General features: G+C 57.9%; 2 protein-coding genes across 2 annotated transcripts; both read right to left on the reverse strand.

Annotated features, from left to right (window-relative positions):
• Window positions 1-11,688: 11,688 nt before the first annotated feature.
• HRG_09877 (importin subunit beta-2) lies at window positions 11,689-14,649 on the reverse strand (the record flags this gene model as incomplete). Its single annotated transcript, XM_044868348.1, has 4 exons — window positions 11,689-11,790; window positions 11,856-13,119; window positions 13,204-14,486; window positions 14,548-14,649. The coding sequence occupies 4 exons, from the start codon at window positions 14,647-14,649 to the stop codon at window positions 11,689-11,691; spliced, it is 2,751 nt and encodes a 916-aa protein (XP_044716345.1).
• Window positions 14,650-15,964: 1,315 nt separating this feature from the next.
• HRG_09878 (proteasome assembly chaperone 4 domain-containing protein) lies at window positions 15,965-16,478 on the reverse strand (the record flags this gene model as incomplete). Its single annotated transcript, XM_044868349.1, has 2 exons — window positions 15,965-16,231; window positions 16,293-16,478. 2 exons carry the CDS (start codon window positions 16,476-16,478, stop codon window positions 15,965-15,967), a joined length of 453 nt encoding a protein of 150 aa, XP_044716346.1.
• Between the last annotated feature and the right edge of the window lie 167 nt (window positions 16,479-16,645).

Consider the following 16,645-nt stretch of genomic DNA (forward strand, 5'->3'; position numbering starts at 1 on the left):
AATACTTGGCCCTGGGTGCTACCCCCGTGCATGGGCCATGTGCTGTACCTCCGAAGCGGGAAGCATTTTTCAGCGCCGGTGCCTGGCGCTTGTACATGGCGCGGAAGGTACCGTGTCTGAATCCCTCACTCCCCGTCAGGAGTACCGGTGATTACAGAGAGGCGATGGAATCTCTGCCGGGCAAAATACTTGGATGGGTCCAGAAAGCAATACGTGCATTCATGATATTGCTGGACGGCATCTAGTGATCCGAGAATCCAAGGGACCGCCTTGTTGGAGGGAATCGGTGGATATGTACACACAGCCTTTGCAGACTTGTCGACGTTCGTGCCGAAGATGCAGCACCGGGGAGAGTCTGTTTACTTGGTACCTAGGTATTTATCTACCGCCTAAGATACAGTTCTCGTCGCGAGAATACAGCTGCTGCAAGTATAGCTACGGCCACCTACAGGGCTGCGGCACACAGCGAGGACGGCTGCCTCTGTACCGACGGATAAGTGAGGAGCCGCCCTTTGCTGACGGCCAAGGCAGGTACGGAGATACATGTGTGCCATGACACGCACTGCCAGTGAATGTCGCCGTCCTCCCGGTAGCGCTATCGCTGGCGCGGTTGGACAGGGCGGCAGCACCGCCACCTCGTCGCTCACCTGAGCTACCCAAGCCCTAAAAACACACACAGATTTCCATGTCTGTCCAGATGCGTCCGGGGGAATGGGGTCCCAAGACGGGCAAGGCAAAGGCCCTTATCATGCTATAGGTATGTGTGCAATGCATGAATGCACCTAGGGCTTGGGGGTGAATGGATTCACGGCTAGTGAGTGGGTGCGTGGGTGAGTGGGTGCGCGGGTGCGTGGGTGAGTGGGCGAGGGAGCGCGAGAGAGTCCCCAAAAACCATGCCCCATGCCATGTCCTGCAATGACGCACATGGTCCGGCCAGAGACAAGCGTCTCGTCCCTGTCCACTCACAGCCGCGAGTAAAAATAACAACAGGCCGGGGGTGCTCCTCCTCCTCCACCACCACCACGTCGGTGGTGGGGATACCGGTAGGCCACCAGAGCGTGGTGGGCGTCGCTTTATCTCTTTGTTTTTCTCGCTTGGACGAATCAAGCATCTACTCAGCATCTCCCTTGCCCAATCATCCCACGGAATCGACGGTAGGGTTCCATGGCCGAAGTGAAGCCATCAAGAGATTGATTGACCACATGAGATTTACTTTGGAGCACAAGGGGCCGGGACATCGTGACGGGCTGCATCACGCCATCATCACCATCGTCACCATCGTCACCATCGTCACCATCGTCACCAACATCCTCAACCATCACTCGTCCTCGTCGCCTGCGCTCCCCGACCCCGCCCGGGGACCCTGCTGTCGACGACGAGAAATGGGCCAATCTGGCCAGTCCGTGCGGCCCCAATCTGCCTCTCTCCCTGCCATTTTGACCTTCTCGGCCTGACATACTCCGCGGCGTAAAAAAAAAGACCAAAAAGGGTAAAATCTCGAGAAAGAAGCCGGCCTATCCGTACTCCACGGATAGTTATAGTACTGCTATTATTCGCTGCCCCTCTTTGGGGAAAGCATCGCAAGCCTGGGAATGCCTGTCAGTCGTCGAAAGAAACCACTGGAGCCCCATCCGTCCGTCCCCTTCAGGCCAGCCCTACGGCATCCTCCGCTGTTGGAGACATGGGCCATCAACCAACCAGCGCCCACGAGTTGGATTGACCTGTGACTTGGCTCTCTTCTTTGCTCGCGAGGCACAAAAGGTGAGTCAGTCGCCGGCCGGCTATTGCTCCGTCAACGACTACGCCGCCGCAATGGGCCTCTCGGGTCGCCGAGGGCCCGCGCCCGGTCTGCACGGCGACAAGACAGCCTCACCGACAGGCAATGGACGAATCAATGACGTTGGCGGAGCGGTAGCCGCCAAGGCCCGCCATCCCTGTTTCGACTTTTGCTTTTCTCGCAGAGCCTAGGCCCAGACAGCCCTAGGTAGAATCAGACCCTCTCTTGGGCAGGGATGCTGCGAGGCCGCCTGTCTGTCTCTCCCTCCTGGTCTCTCTGCGTATTCACAATCCCATGTGTACAGTACTGCAAGTCCGGGTAAGACAAAGGCCCGGATGGTAGCATCTGGCCGATCGAAAGCAAGGCGGGTTTGCAATGCAACAACCTCATGCCGAGTCCAGCAACATGGCAGGCATGACGTGACTCCCCGGAGCAAGATGACGGGGGAACGCCGGGCATGAAAGAACCAGAATATAAAAAAAGGGAAAAATAGAAAACGGCTTCCACGGCGCTTCATCTCGCTCCTCTCGCCCGTCTTTGGCCCGAGGCCCCAGGATCCAAAGTTGGATGTGACCAGTCTCTCTCCGATGTGTCAACAGAGTCCTTGCAACGAGGCGGTCTTGGCTGACGACAATTGAACGTTACCGCACATACGGTTCGTGCACATGTCCATGCAGAGAAACAGAGGGCCGATGAACGGGATCGTCGTCGGCGCACGCTCCCGTTTCATCGCCATCGTCATTGGCCGTCATGGCCTCTCCGGCGCCCTCTTTTGTCGCCAAGCCAAGTCCGACGAGGCTCCCTCCTCTTCCGTGGCGGGTTCCGCGGACCACTCGCTCATAGGATTTTGCCCGAATTTGCTGAGAAACGGGCCCTCTGTTGTCTCCTTTCTCCCCGGAGATGCGTGGAGATTCCCGGGCCAAGGGCCACCCACCCCACGCTTCACCATGGAATCAACAAGCACGCCCAGGGCGCGAGACCCCTGGAACCAAACTGACGCCTCGCATCTTTTCTTCCCATCCCCACCCAGCGCCGTCGTCGCGTGGCCAGGGGTGCTCAGCCTCTCACGTCCGCCTCGTCTGCCAGCAGGTGCAGAGCACGAGTGCCAGCATACCCTCATTTCGTTTCATTTGACTACGTATTACCTACCCCGTGATTGGGGCTAAGAGCTAAGCCTCCCAGGAGGGCGTTCGTGGGGGAGCGAGTGTGTGGTGCATGAGGTCATTCGCAGGCAGTGGTTTGGCCTTGGGAGCTTCAGGGGGAGTAAAACGGCCATGCCGGCAGACCGAGAGCATCTGTGCACACACGCATACCCGTAGACTGACGGGACATGCTTCGCTTGTGCACATACAGCATACAGCATATACAGCAAACAGCGTACAGCATACGGTATTTCGTCCCTGGACAGGCATCGTCGCACAAAGCATGCTGCCAAACCGGCACTACAGTGTTTAGCCCACGGGCCAACGGAACCGACATCCCCTAGACTGACTCGCCGCGTGCCTCGGTCCCCTTTCCCAACGGCTTTTTGTTCATCTTCTTGCCTCTTTGAGCGCTAGTTGGCCAGTAAGCACCGCCCGGTCCCGGACATGCGACCCGAGGACCCACGGAGCCTCGGACCCCGTTCGCCGGCGCTCGGTCCGCTTCCCCCCTCCCTTCCCTATCGCCAAGGCCAAGATCTGAGGTAAAATGCCTTGCTTGCGGCTCCTTTCGGGCCGGAACCCGAAGGCACGGGGAACAGGAGAGGGAGCCGAAAGCAAAGGGGGCGGAATACAAGGAGAAGGGAACAGGGGGAGGGGGGGAAATGGAGGAAAAAGTAACAGGAGACAGAGAAACAGGACGCTTTTGCACCCAAAAGTACGGATACAAGGTCACACACCCCCTTCTGTCCCCCGTCCGCTCCCGTGGCTCGGTCCCGCGCCTGTCTGTCTCTATTTCTCCGCCGGCGGTGCTGTCCTGCCTCCTGCATCTCATTCTTGCCTACCGATCGATCCGTGCATGGTGTGACGTGCCATCTGTGCACAGCTGCTGGGCTGTGTCTGTAGGCCCAGTGACGTCCGGTACAATGGACAGGACAGAAGAGTGCATATCTTGGCCGACCTGGGGCGTGGGCGCTCTGTTGGCCGGGCCGAGGCAAAGCCATGATCCCTGACATGCCGTACTCTGTACAGTACATGCAACCTGTTCGCCGATAGCCCTATCGCGTCCCGTTCCTACATGGGCTGAGATGCTACCCAAGATCTCACGCCTACACGTATGTAATCGTATGTAATGAAAAAGGGGGGGGGGGGTGGATGACACGCGTGGAATGCAGACTGGGAGGGCCCTTGAAAGGCGGTTGTCGTCGTCGATCCGATGCAAAGCCCACGGCGGATTGGATGAGATAGGGAGGAGATGTGCATGAATGGGACGGGCCACGGGAAAAATAAGTCCATTCTGGCTCAGCCGTCGGGTCCGAACAAGTCTTGGCACCGCGTTGCCGCCATGACCAGCTGTCGTGGTCAGCCTGAGTTGAGGGCTTTCGGACCCAACGAGGCTCCCCAGCTGTCGCGACTCGGCCCCCACGGCACGGCGCCGTGGGTCGATGCTCTGCCTCTGCTCTGCCTTTGCTCTTGCGAGGCAGGGCAAGGCACGGCGCGCAGTGGAGAGAGGGCGAGGGCCTTGCGTCGTGCGCCGTGGCCCCCCCCCGAGTTTCCCGCCGCCATTCCACTCCTCGTGCTCGGTTGGCAGACGTGGCGGGTCGACAACCAGTCCTGCCTACCTATGCCATGAAAGGATGTGTCCTCCGGCAAGATACGTTGGTCAGCGGTATAAGGCCTTCGGAGCTTGTGTATGGATGTGTTAGACCTGCTGCTGCTCTTGCCTGCCCACGCGTGTAAGACACACGCTCGTTGCCGGTTTCACCTTGTTTCTCGCCCACCTTGCAGCTCGTGGGAGCCGGATCGGAAGTCGCGGGGGCCAGGATTCATTCGATCCGCGGGCTGCCGAGAATGGGCGCGCAAGACAAAGTCAGCCCGTCGGTCCTACGGTGGACCCCGACAACCAGGCCTACAGACTGCTCTATCCGCCCTCTAATTATGAACCATCTCCTGGCCTGGCAGGGGACGCAAGGGTTACGCATGGCTGGCTGCAAGGCTCATCATGTGATGTACGGAATTGCGCCTTCGACACAGGCTCTCTCTTCTCCCTCTCCCCCCTTGCCCGTACGTTGGCCCGCTTATCCGTCTTTTCCTCCGTGTCATGTCTTTGGTCTTTGCGGTAGATGTGCGGCATTTACGGAAAAGGGGACGAGGGAAGAGAGGGTGCGAGAGAGGGTGCGAGAGAGGGTGCGAGAGAGGGTGCGAGAGAGACGCAGCGTACATACAGCATGGGATGCATGCATGCCGCTGGGCCGTCGACCGCTGACGTCGGCGCTGGGCCGAGAAAGCAACGAGAAGAAGGGAAGAATGATTAAACGGTGTAAAAGGGGAGCCGGATACGAATATAAGCTTTTCTCCCCATGTGTGCCAGCCAGCCAATCCCACACAACGTCCTCCACCGCCGCCAGCCACCGCGCGCGCAAGCCCCTTGGCACGGCCCATGCTGACGGCCAGACACGAATGGAGGAGAAGACAGGCGCGGGACACTCGTCCAGCTGCAAGGGAGAGAGAGAGCGAGAGAGAGAGAGAGACAGAGAGAGTAAGAGGGAACAGGAACTAAAAAAAAAAAAAAAATACAACGTTCCATCGCCGCCGCTTCAGCCCGAGTCGCCTCTGCCGCCGACATACACAGCTGCCCACGTATGTAATACAGCAGACACAACCGACATATTACCTACATGTATGGCTGCAGGCGTCCAGCGAACCGAAGGCGGATGCTCGACACACACGCCGATTGCACATGTGGTGCTGGAGACACGGCACATGAGCCTGTGGTAGATTCTTGTCTCATCTCAGCCGCGTGCTCTCCTCCTCTCGCCCACCACACCATTCCAACGTTCCGACGCTGCCCTTGGGTATCTGTCAGGCATCGAAAAGCACGTACATGGCTTTGGTTGGAAGCCTCGTGCTGCAAACTGCGTGACTTGCCACTTACACCAGCAATGGGGGAACAGGGCCCGGCTCGTACACGACGCTACCTCGCGCCCGCTCCATCTCACCCCATATTCAAAGCTAAGAAAAAGTAGCATAATGGAGAAAGCCGAGGGCCAGAGAGGTATGGGGCCGGTACCCAAGTGCGGTCCCAAGACCTCTCCAGGGTCCAGAGGGATCATCCTTGCTCGCCCGTCTATGCTTCGGCATACGATCTACCGAGCCTCGGACTACGCTTCCGGACAGGAGTCATCGTGCTGCCACGGAGCAGCGGGAGCTCACGGGCCCTGCCGCAACACCAGGAAAGCTCTTGCTCCATCGTAGAAGCCGGCGGAACGGCGTCGGCTTCGCGTTAAATCTCCTAGCCCATTCCCTGCCTCTATGGAACTTTCCTTGTTATCTCTCCCTCCTCGCTAGACTTCACGTTGCGTCTAAGTGGCATCTCGGCAGTTGGCAGCAGCCCACATGGCGCCTGGGCGCTCGGGGTAAGGGAACGCCCATGGCAAGCTGGACGGGCCGGATGGGCCAGGACCAGGCCAGCAGAGATCTCCCTGGGGCCGCCGTCGTGGCCTGTCGATGCCGACAACGGAGCGGGCGCGCACGCCATGTCTGCCCATCGAGTATGCATCTCGTGCCATCAAGCGCGACGCAACGGGCTGGCCGATGTGTCCCTGACCCGGCCAAACGAAATACCTCCCTCCGCCCGCCCATGGTATGCCGTGCTTGTAAGAGGGACACGGCATGCCCACTGTGGTGTGACGGGCCATCACCAGCCGGCCGTGGAGTGGTCCCGCTCGTTGCATCTTTCCCATCTCAAAGGCCGCAACGAATCAACCACCAGGGGTTTCCCTTCTCCTCTCTCCACTGGTGCCAAGTAGCAGTTCGTCCAGTCCAGTGCACTGGTTCTCTCTCCGCCTCTACCGCTCTCGTGACCACGCCGCCTGCCGGTGATCCCCGTCCAGCCCCATCCATAACAGGGCTGGTCTTGCGAGATAAAGTGCCGTGTACATCAAAGAAACGCCTTCGTCCTACGCCGCGGTCCAAGGAGAGCAGAGCGGTGAGCTTGTGAGACAAGGCACCCAGGGACGTACAACATGCGTAAAATTGTCCTGATACCACCGACGCCGTGCCCACAGCCACGTCTGCTCAAGGGATGCCCATCGACGGCCTCCTCCTTGCTTGGACTCGCAAAAGTCTCTGCTTCGCTTGGCATGTCGGCCCCCTGGCGCTTCTCCTCGTCGACGACAGTGTGCTCTTGGCACTGATGGTTGAGCAAACAGGGGTAACGGAGCAACACTATCGACGCCAAGAGTCACGTTTACATGTTGTGATCTTTGATTGATTGATTAAATTGATTGATTAATGCCTCGATCTTGGACCCCATGGTCGACTCGACCCCTTTTCCCCGTCGATATTGGCTATGAATTAACTAAGCCTATACTGAGCTTCGTCCTTGCCGCCTGCTCACCTGCTTTGCTACGCATGAATAACCCTCAGTGTGCTGGTCCCCGCGGGGATGGAGAGTAGGTTGGCATTGGAGAAATAGCGAGTGGAGCATCGACAGACTCTCTCTCTCTCTCACCATATCGCAGAGAGGGCGGCTCCAACATGACCCGCGCTTCCTTGCCTCAGTCGCGCCGCGTTGTGTGACGCTCCGCACTGGCACGGTAGACTATATCGGCCGGCATTACGCCGAGTCCTTGGGCGAATCACATCATTGGCGGGCTGGGTTTTGCTTCTTCTACTCTTTGCTGTCTTCTATACCAACACCCGCACTATGCTATGCCCTTCCTTGCTCGTAGCCAAGCCGAAAAGGGCACTGCTGGGGAAAGCTTATACCTGCCCGCTCACCCCCCCTGCCTCGCTCTCTCTGCCACTTTTATGCTCGCCCTCGCCGTTGTGCAGGGCCCGGTCAGGCCTTTGCCCAGGATCAACCTAGTAGGAGCCGTGGCTCGAGCCCAGGCAGTTGGAAATCCAGGCGTAGGTGTGGACTTGGTGGTGCACACTTGCCCGCCAGCCCTGTACGTTGTGGATGTGTGATTACCAGGCCGTTATATAGGTGTGTGGTTATTACGGCCCATATATGTGTCAGTGTAGGGATGTCGTGGGCACATGCAACCACGAATATGCGCGAAGGAGCCCACCATGACGTGATGCCGACCAAGCAAGCCAAGACACACACACACACTCGCTATAAAAAGGGTCGCAAAAAGAAAATACATCGGCCCAGGTGCTCGTGGAGCCGAGTTGCCGAACAGAGGCCCGCAGCAACAGCCGCGCCGCAGCCGGGGTTCTATATATAGACACTGGCATCTCGTCTCCGCCCCTTTGATTGGCTTCAACCCATCAGTCTTTCTCGCACCAACGGCTTGGCGACGTCGTCGGACCAGGTGACTTGGTGCTGGCGGGCTGGTCATCGTGGCCGCCATCAGCTGCTTGGCAAAGGACAAGGCAGCCTCTCCCGCGGTCTTGCACAAACCCGTGCTCTCTGCGCTGGCTTCCTTCACGTCACTCCTTGCTTTCCCCACTTCCCGGGCTGACTCGTTTCCTGGACCTGAAGTTCCTGAACACATGCAAGGACGGCATCCACTATCGAATGCATGCTGTTGTAGTATACTGACGGCACCAAGCTGCAGGCAAAGAACTAGGCATACTCCGTACATCAGGACAAAAGCCCGACGGGACGTGAAATAATCATATCCAGTCTCTTGGAGCAGACACCGGCCGAGAGGGCCATGGGAAGCCAAGGCTTTTTCGAATCTCGCACCCACAGCAAGGCTGCCGTGTCTCCCCTGCATCGTGCCCCCCCTATCCTAAGATCATGACCGAGTCGTTCTATATGGCATAGCGAAAGCCTGGCCCCTCGCCTGCCTCGTGCCCTGTACAAGAAACACAGTCTTGATGCCACATGGCCATCTTGTGCGGTCGGATGTATTCTGTGAGCTCGTTGATTGTATGACAGGCTTCGCGCTCCGTTCCAGTCCTCGCCCATCCACACACGGTATTCAAGGAAACCGCACCGAGAACGTCTACCGCAATGCATTCCCCTCCGTCACTAACTCTCGATTGACTGCCCCCCTCTCCCCCCTCTTCCCCTTCGGCCCTGGTGGATGCATCATGCAATGTAGGATGTGCAGCAGTCGATCTCGTCCAGCACGCATGCTGCTCTTCCCTGTCCTTTTCTAATGTACTTCGGGATAATAGCTCCGCTGGGTTTCATCGTGAGCCAGAATGAGTGAGTGTCGTCACTCTACGGCCGGCAAGCACTCCGGGGGTGGTTCCCGTGATTCTGCATCGTCGAGGAGGAAGGGTGTCGATGGCATAGCAGCGACCATCTATGCATCAGGGAGCCAGGCAATCTCCCCGGTGACAAGAATGCCGGCCCGTCAGGCCATTCAGGGTTTTGCTCGCGGCAGCAAGTGTCCCATTTCCCAATTCAGCATACGCCGAGCTTAGACCCCAGGCTCGCTTAGCCGGCCAAGAGCACACGCATGGATGCATGTATGTATGTATGTACAGATGTATGTAGATAGATCCACCGCCAGAGTGACAGGCTCCGAGGGTCGACGTGTCAGGGGCGGGCTGGGGTTCGGTCTTCGTCGCATCACCCGCCGCAGTCCCTGCTTCGCTCAACCCAGGCACCAGTCGGCTATCATGGAGGGACAGGGCACTCGGAGTATATTGTGACGGCGACTCGATAGCAACCCGATATCATCGACGGGCTCGAAATCGAACAGCCGGATGGCAGGCCGAGAAGGCTCGCCGGGGCCCACCGACCATGCACGCGCGCCGGCACTGTCCAAGCACCTCGTCGCAGTGCATGCCTTGAGCGTGTTTCTCTGCCTGTACGGTATTTTTTGGGGTAATAATGCCCCTATTAATTTAGCCCCTTTTCCAGTTCCCCAGGTCCTCACTTGTCGCACTTATCCATGGCGATCTCACATATAGGCAAGGCAGACCCGGACAGAAACTCGTGATGGCAAGGCGGCCGGCATTCGGCAAGCAAACGCACCGTATCAAGTGCCATAATGCACCAATGATAGAAGCAGAAGGTGTAAGTCGTCGTCGTCGTGAACTGTTGTTCATGCAGAATGCAGCGTCGGGGAGTATTCGCCTCGTCATCGTGTATGCGACTCGGCCATGAATACCCAATGTGTCTCTTCCCACCGCCCCCTGTTCCTGCTTGAAAAAAAACCTGCCAAGAGCCTATTCGCCGACGCATCTCGAGGGGCTAGTGTCGAAAAATCATGACACGCTCGGCCTCTGCCTGCCTCCCAAGTATGCCATTCGCCAATCGACTCAGGTGTAGTTCAATTTGCTCAATGGCCTCACAGGTTGCCCCGGAGCGGTCCCCGGCGAGTAAAACTCCGCAGTCCTCTCCCCTCTAGCGTTGTCAAAAAGGGGCTGTGATGGTTGGAAACGAAATTGATGCGTTTTTACCCTGGCATGGATGGACTTGCCGTGATCCGACTCGAGTCAAGAAAAGAAATAATCTTCAGGGGACACGTGGTTGCAAAGCCACACTGACATGGAATATCCAAAGTCAAGGAATAGGAACCGACGATTCTGTCATGCCGTTGCCGAAGAAATCGCCGTTTCCTCTGGCCGAGAACCGCGGTGTAGCATGAGGCGTTGAACGTCCGAACAGGGGCTGCATGTAGCAGTACTCGACGGCGGCGGCTGTCACGGTGCTCGTACTGAGCCTCTCAGTAAAGCAGGGCGTAGAGATAGAACACAAGGGAGAGTCAGTAGCTCTGTTGATCAAGATAGGCCCGTCCTAGCCCAAGTTGAGATTCAAGTTTCAAGGGATCCTTCTCCAGCCCGAGTTCTTTAGCATCCATCCTCCTTATGGAAATCAATGACAAAATCGATGGTTCCGAGAAACTTGGACTCGAATACGGACACTGTTCAGGGTAGGACAATGGTCCGAGCTAGGAACAGCGCTTCGGGAAACCTTCATCAAGACCGAGTCCGTGAGCGTTGATTCTTGCTGTGAAAAGACAAAATCGATGTCACATACATCAAAGGGCCTCCATTCGAACATCGGTAGTCGGATACGGTCGAGTGAAACAATAGGGCTTCAGTCGGCCAGGGGTTCGGGCGTAAGACCTCTGGTGCCCACGACGATAATGGGCATTCTCACAAACAGGTGATATATAAATAGCTTGCCTCAAATTCAAGCGATGAACGGCGTGCAGTTCGCACTTCTCCCCACCGTAAGTCTGCCCCTTTCCGGCCATTGTCCGAGTCATCTGTGGAAAACCCGTTGACAAGCTCAACACGTAGGCGCCTATTGCGGTCAACTCGCTTTGATATTGTCGTTCAGTGTCTATCTACCTTCTCACCCATTTACATCTGCACTAGGCGAGGGAAAGCAAGCGTAAGCCCCCAACAACGCACCTCGTGTTGATATCACTTCGATGGCCACTTCCGATGCCACATAAACATCCACGGCCCTCCCCCGCCCGTACTCTCACCCGTCCATCGTCGGATATTGCGTCCTTGAAATGCGGTTCCTCCCGCCACTGTCCCACTTGTTCCCTCATGACCCATACTCCTCCATGCCGGCTTGCCATCGCGTCTCATCGCGTCTCCATCGCATGTTCTGCTCCTCCGATTGAGCTGTTTTTGATCGCACCCTGCACCGTTTGTGCACCACCTCGCATGAGCCGTGACGAAAAGGAAAGCAGTCTATCCCGTGCCTTCCGATAGGCACTTGTTAAAACAAGTCTGCATATATCACCCATCAACCATGCTCCCGGGTTGAGCTTGAATGCCTTTGCCCTGCTCAAAGTACTAATGCAACAAGGCATCTTGAGCCAGTCAAAATCCTCATCTAGCTCAGATGGAATAGTTGTTCTTGAGGTTCTGCTGGTCCCGAGGCTGCATCTGGCTGATAAACTCGTGAAACTGTGGAATCATCTGCTTGTAAACGTTGAGCACCTGTACAAGGGACATGCGTTAGCAACAAGAAACAAAGTCATCGACAGGGCCATGGTTATGCTCACGCTTTGAAAAACTTCATGCAGCTCTTGCTTGATCGGATTCCGCAGGTTCATGTCCTGGTACTGCGCAATGGACACAAAATAGTCCATCAAGACCTTTTCCATCGCCTGAGGATTCTGGCCCACCACTATTGAAAATCCCTTGAACGCAGTGGCCTTCTCCTCGGACGGGTCTACTTCCTGCATCGCGTTCAGGAAGTCTTCTGCGAACGTGGGCAAGGCGGGTGCCAGCGCATCGGCAGAGTGCAGGCCAAGCCTGCCCAGCGCAATGGCGGCATTCTCGCTGAGGCCTTTGGGCACCCGAGGGTTGCTCATGATCTCCACAAACTGCTGGAGCAGCTCCGGCGCCCACTGCGTCATGCCTTTACCGTGCTGCATGGCAACCTCGCCCGCGGACCAGCAGGCGTTGTTGACGACGCCAAATCCGCTGTCCATCTCTTCGTCCAAGACGTTGTCCATGTCGAGTTGCTTGAGCAGAATCGGGACCATTGTGGGGAGGTGCTGTTGCAGCTGCGGGAACACGTACTTGGCGCAGTCACCGAGCAGGGCGTACGCCGACTGCCGAACCTCGTCGGTAGGGTCCTCCATGCAGAAGCCCAGCAGCTCAAAGAAGGGGTGGGGTGAGTTCTTGACCAGCTCGGCCGACTTCTCGTCTTCCAAGGCCTGTACGACGGCGCTCAGGAGGTCGAGGCTCGTGATGAGGAAGTCTTTGTCGGGCTGGTCCAGAGTCACGTTGCCGGCAGCAGCTAGGCTCTGCTCGAGATTCATGTGGATAATGTTGACGCATCTCATGAATATGGGCGGAGCGTAAGGAGCGAATGAGTGGCTCAGGGCCAGCGCGACGTAGGACAGGCATTCCAGCAGCGGGAAGACCTCGCGGGACTGGTCAGAGACGGCGTTGTAGCGTGTGATCAGAGCTGGCATCAGCTGGTTCGCCAACTCGGGTGTCGCGAGCAACGGACCAATGCGCTCCGCAAGGGTCTGGACGCAGTCGTAGAGGATATACATGTTGCGGTCCTTGTATTTGGCGAAGCATCGGACAAACTGTTGAATGATGGGACCGCAGTATGGCTCCAGGTGCTTGCCGGCCTTTTCCTCGATGTTGGCAAACGCCGACGCGCCGGCCTCCTGCACCTTTTTGTTCTTATCGAGCATCTTGCGCAGTATGCCGTCCATCAGGGGCACAAAGTACTGTTCTTTTTGGCTCTGATCAGCCAGGTTCGCCGCCCACGACGAGTAACGGCCCAGCGTCCAGCAGGTAATCTGCCTGACAATCGGTTCCTGGTCCTCGAGCAGCGAAATCAGGTAAGGGACGAGCTCGGGTAGGTGAGGGACAACAACGTCCATGCACCCTTCTGCCACCGCGCCAAGGGCCAGCACGGCAGCCTCTCGATACGGCCACTCTTCGTGCTTGAGATTTTGGGACAGATAGGGGAAGATGGCCTCGAACACGGCGCCTTGGAAGTCGCGAGCAAAGACGTCGAGGGCCGCGGCCGAGCATTTGCGGACTGTCCATCGCTCGTCAGGGTTCGCATCGTCGCCGTCGTCGTACTCATCTTCGACCTCGCCTTCCTCGAGCCCCTCATCCATTTCGTTGAGCTTTTCGTACGCGTCGCCGTTCTTGGGCTGGTCGGCCGATGCAGATCCCTCACCGTTGGCCGTCCTTTTGAGATTCTTCTTGGCAAAGGCTGGTTTGATGTCCTCCTGGCGATCTTCCTCCTCCTCATCATCTGAAAGACCACCCAGGAGGGCAATTTCCTCGGCACTGTAGACCATGCATCGGAGCAGGACGGGGATGATGTTGTTGAGGTAGGGCCGCAGGGCCTTCCATAGATTCTCGTGCTCTCCTATAGCCAACCAGAACTCGGCGGCCTCGCAAGCCAGGTCCTCGTCTTCGCTCTTCTGCTGGCAGACGATGTAGTCGACGAGACCCGCGATGTGGGGCTGCAGCTTGTCGGGCCGGGTCTCGACGAGATGCACAAAGGCTCGGCACACTTGTCGGCGCACGTCGGGGTTTTCGTCGCCTGAAAGAACAAAGAGATGCTGCAGTAGGTCGTCGACCGAGTTGAGCATGGCCTGCGACTCGCGTGGGGTGAAGACGTTGATGGCCGTGAGAGCGCCGACGCGGACCTTGGGCAGGGGGCTCTTGGTTGCGGCAATAAAATGGGGCAGGACGAAATTCAGGGGTCGTTGGCCATTGACTTCTCTCATGAGCATCTTGGCGTTGTCCTCGCATATCTTGGCCATGGCAGACATGGCTCCCTCCTGAGCTTCGTTGGTGACTTGCCCGCTCGTGTTACCCACCATGTCGAGCAGCTGCGGGAGCAAGTCAGGCCAGGTGAGAAGGCCACCCCTTTTGATGACCTCTGTGGCGATGTTTCCGGCAAAATTGCGGATCTGGGAGTTCTTGTCCTGCAGGCCGAGGGGAACGGCGAGCTTGACGAGCTGCAGACTCGACTCGGGTATGGACTTCCAATCGGACCTGACGTTGTTCTTGATCATGATGCCAGCGGCCGAGCGGGCGAGATGGTAGTCCTGCTCGGTGCATTGCAGGCCATCGGGAGGTTGAGAGCTGGAGAAGATGTAGGCAAGGTAGTTGTTGATGTCGGGCGAGTTCTTTGCCTGCTGGAGCATCTGCAAAGGGGGATGAGCACGTGAGGTTGAGGGGGAGACTGGGTCACGAAAGAGCACCCACCTGCTCCGCCTGCTTCTGAGCGTTCTTGTCGAAGCCACTCAAGGAGTCCTTGAGGCATGCGGCGAGCTGCCTCAGCGACTCGGGGGCGGGCTGCCAAGACATGGCTGCGGGCAAGTCGAGCGAGGGCGAGGCGCGAGACGGAGGTGGGCGGCGCAGCTGTCTGCTCTATGACATGAGCTCCGGCAAGACCAGTCTAGAGGCACCACAAGTCAGCGAGAGAGCAGGATGCGACGGGCGCTGGGCGCGGGTACGAGACCTGTGCCTGGAGTCGGGGCTCGTTGGTCGCGGGGCCCCAGTGATGTGGAGCGTCAGGGTCTGTCTGTCTGGCTGGCTGGCTCGGTATCCAAGCTTGTCGCGCGGGCGGCGACTTGGGGCTCGATTAATGGATGGCGAGGGCCGGGGCGGTCGCCGGGCAGAGAGGGTTGACACCAAATCTGCACAAGGAGAGAGGCGTGATGGCGGGCGTTTGCGGGAGGGTTGAACAGCCTCTGTGCGGGTTTGGCGGGGAGCAGCCAGACAGGACCACGACACCAGCGGCGGGGTGCGATAACGATAACCCGGCGCTTGCTGGCACCAAGGCTCGGCGGGGCGGGGGGAGAAGACCCGTTTCCCTGGTAGGCTTAGGCCAGGGCAACGTTTTTTTTTTCGCTTGGCTCCCCCTTACGTATTAATTTTGTAGGTGCCCTTTGACGAGGAGCTGGTCCAGCGGAACGAACAATCGACGTCTTATTGTCGAAGCACTTGAATTATCTGCAAGGGCTTGCTGCAGAGACGGCAGCTTGGTGCACAGTTTCAAGCTATTCAACCTCTTGCCTGGCTCACCGTTTTCAGCCTCCGGAATAGCATCATTCTCCGCTCCCTCGGCCGTCTCCGTTTTGCCGCGCTCTCAGAGACGGGTACAAAGCATACACTGTACCGCATTGTGCCAGCGAGAATGCTTATTACCGCGTGCCCCCCATCCAAGCAAAATGTCAGGTCATTCCTTTGCTCCTCGTCGACGGCTCGTTCAAGCTCGAGGTGACGCGCTAGGTCCACCGCTCGAGCGCTGACAGGCCAGGGGCGGAGCCCCTTGGCGCTACAGATGGTGGAAGATGGAGCTTCAGCAGAAACAAGAAAGCCTTCCTGTCTAGGTATCCGCGGCAGATGCCTTGTTTGTCATGCCACGCCTATAACATGATGCGGCATGCAATAACGACATTTCGCGTTCTTCCTGAGACGAGTCATACAGTCCAATCACGCCCAAACCCGCCTCGAGTGGCACCGCGGCCGGATGCTCGCATTCTCCACGGGAACGACCCTGTAAGAACAGTCGGCCTGCTCGATTGACCATGGGTAGGGGCAGCCCTAAGCGAGGCGAGCATGGCTGTAGGATACGTCATCTTCTCCCCCCCTCGCGCTTCCGTCAGGTTGCGAAAGCTCATGATTTGGCACCCTCAGTCGCTGTCCCAGAACCGGCATGACTGCCTCTTAGCCGCATGAGCACAACGTCAACAATACTGCGAAAGGCCTCCATCTCCTCTTCGACTGTGCCGCCCATACCCGCATCGGCAAAGCTCATAGAGTTGGTCACGTATGCCGGCAGCTGCGTGCGCCGAGCAATGAGCTTGGCCAGGCGAGTGGTGAATTCCACCGTTGGCTCATGGGGGAAGAGGGTGGTTGACAGCGGCTGCTGGGCGTCGAAGCGCTGTGGCAAGGTTAGTTTGGAGACGTGCCTTGGACGAGAGCCGAGTGGCGGCGGCACCGACGTTGGGCAGTGCGTAGACAAAGGAGCCCATGGCTTTTGATGCCGCGAGCTCGTCCTGAGACGCCGTTGTGAGAGACAGGACGACGGCCTTTGTGTGCGTCGACAAGCGCAGGTAGATGCGCGTGTCTAGCGATCGAGGCAGGGGAATCGACAGCTGCACGGGCTCGCTAGAAGCGGAGTCGACCATTGTTGGAGCCGACGCCATCGTGATCTGATGATATGTCCGGCCGTGCAAGCATCCAAGCTTCGAAAGCTTCAGAGGTACAAGTACATGCATCGGCGTAGCGGGCGCTTGTTCCGAAGCGAGCCCAAATCACATGATTGGCCCGCCGGCTCTCCACCGCCTTTCCTGAT

The sequence above is a fragment of the Hirsutella rhossiliensis genome, assembly GCF_020360975.1.
Source record: "Hirsutella rhossiliensis strain HR02 chromosome Unknown scaffold00014, whole genome shotgun sequence".
Taxonomy (NCBI): Eukaryota; Fungi; Ascomycota; class Sordariomycetes; order Hypocreales; family Ophiocordycipitaceae; genus Hirsutella; species Hirsutella rhossiliensis.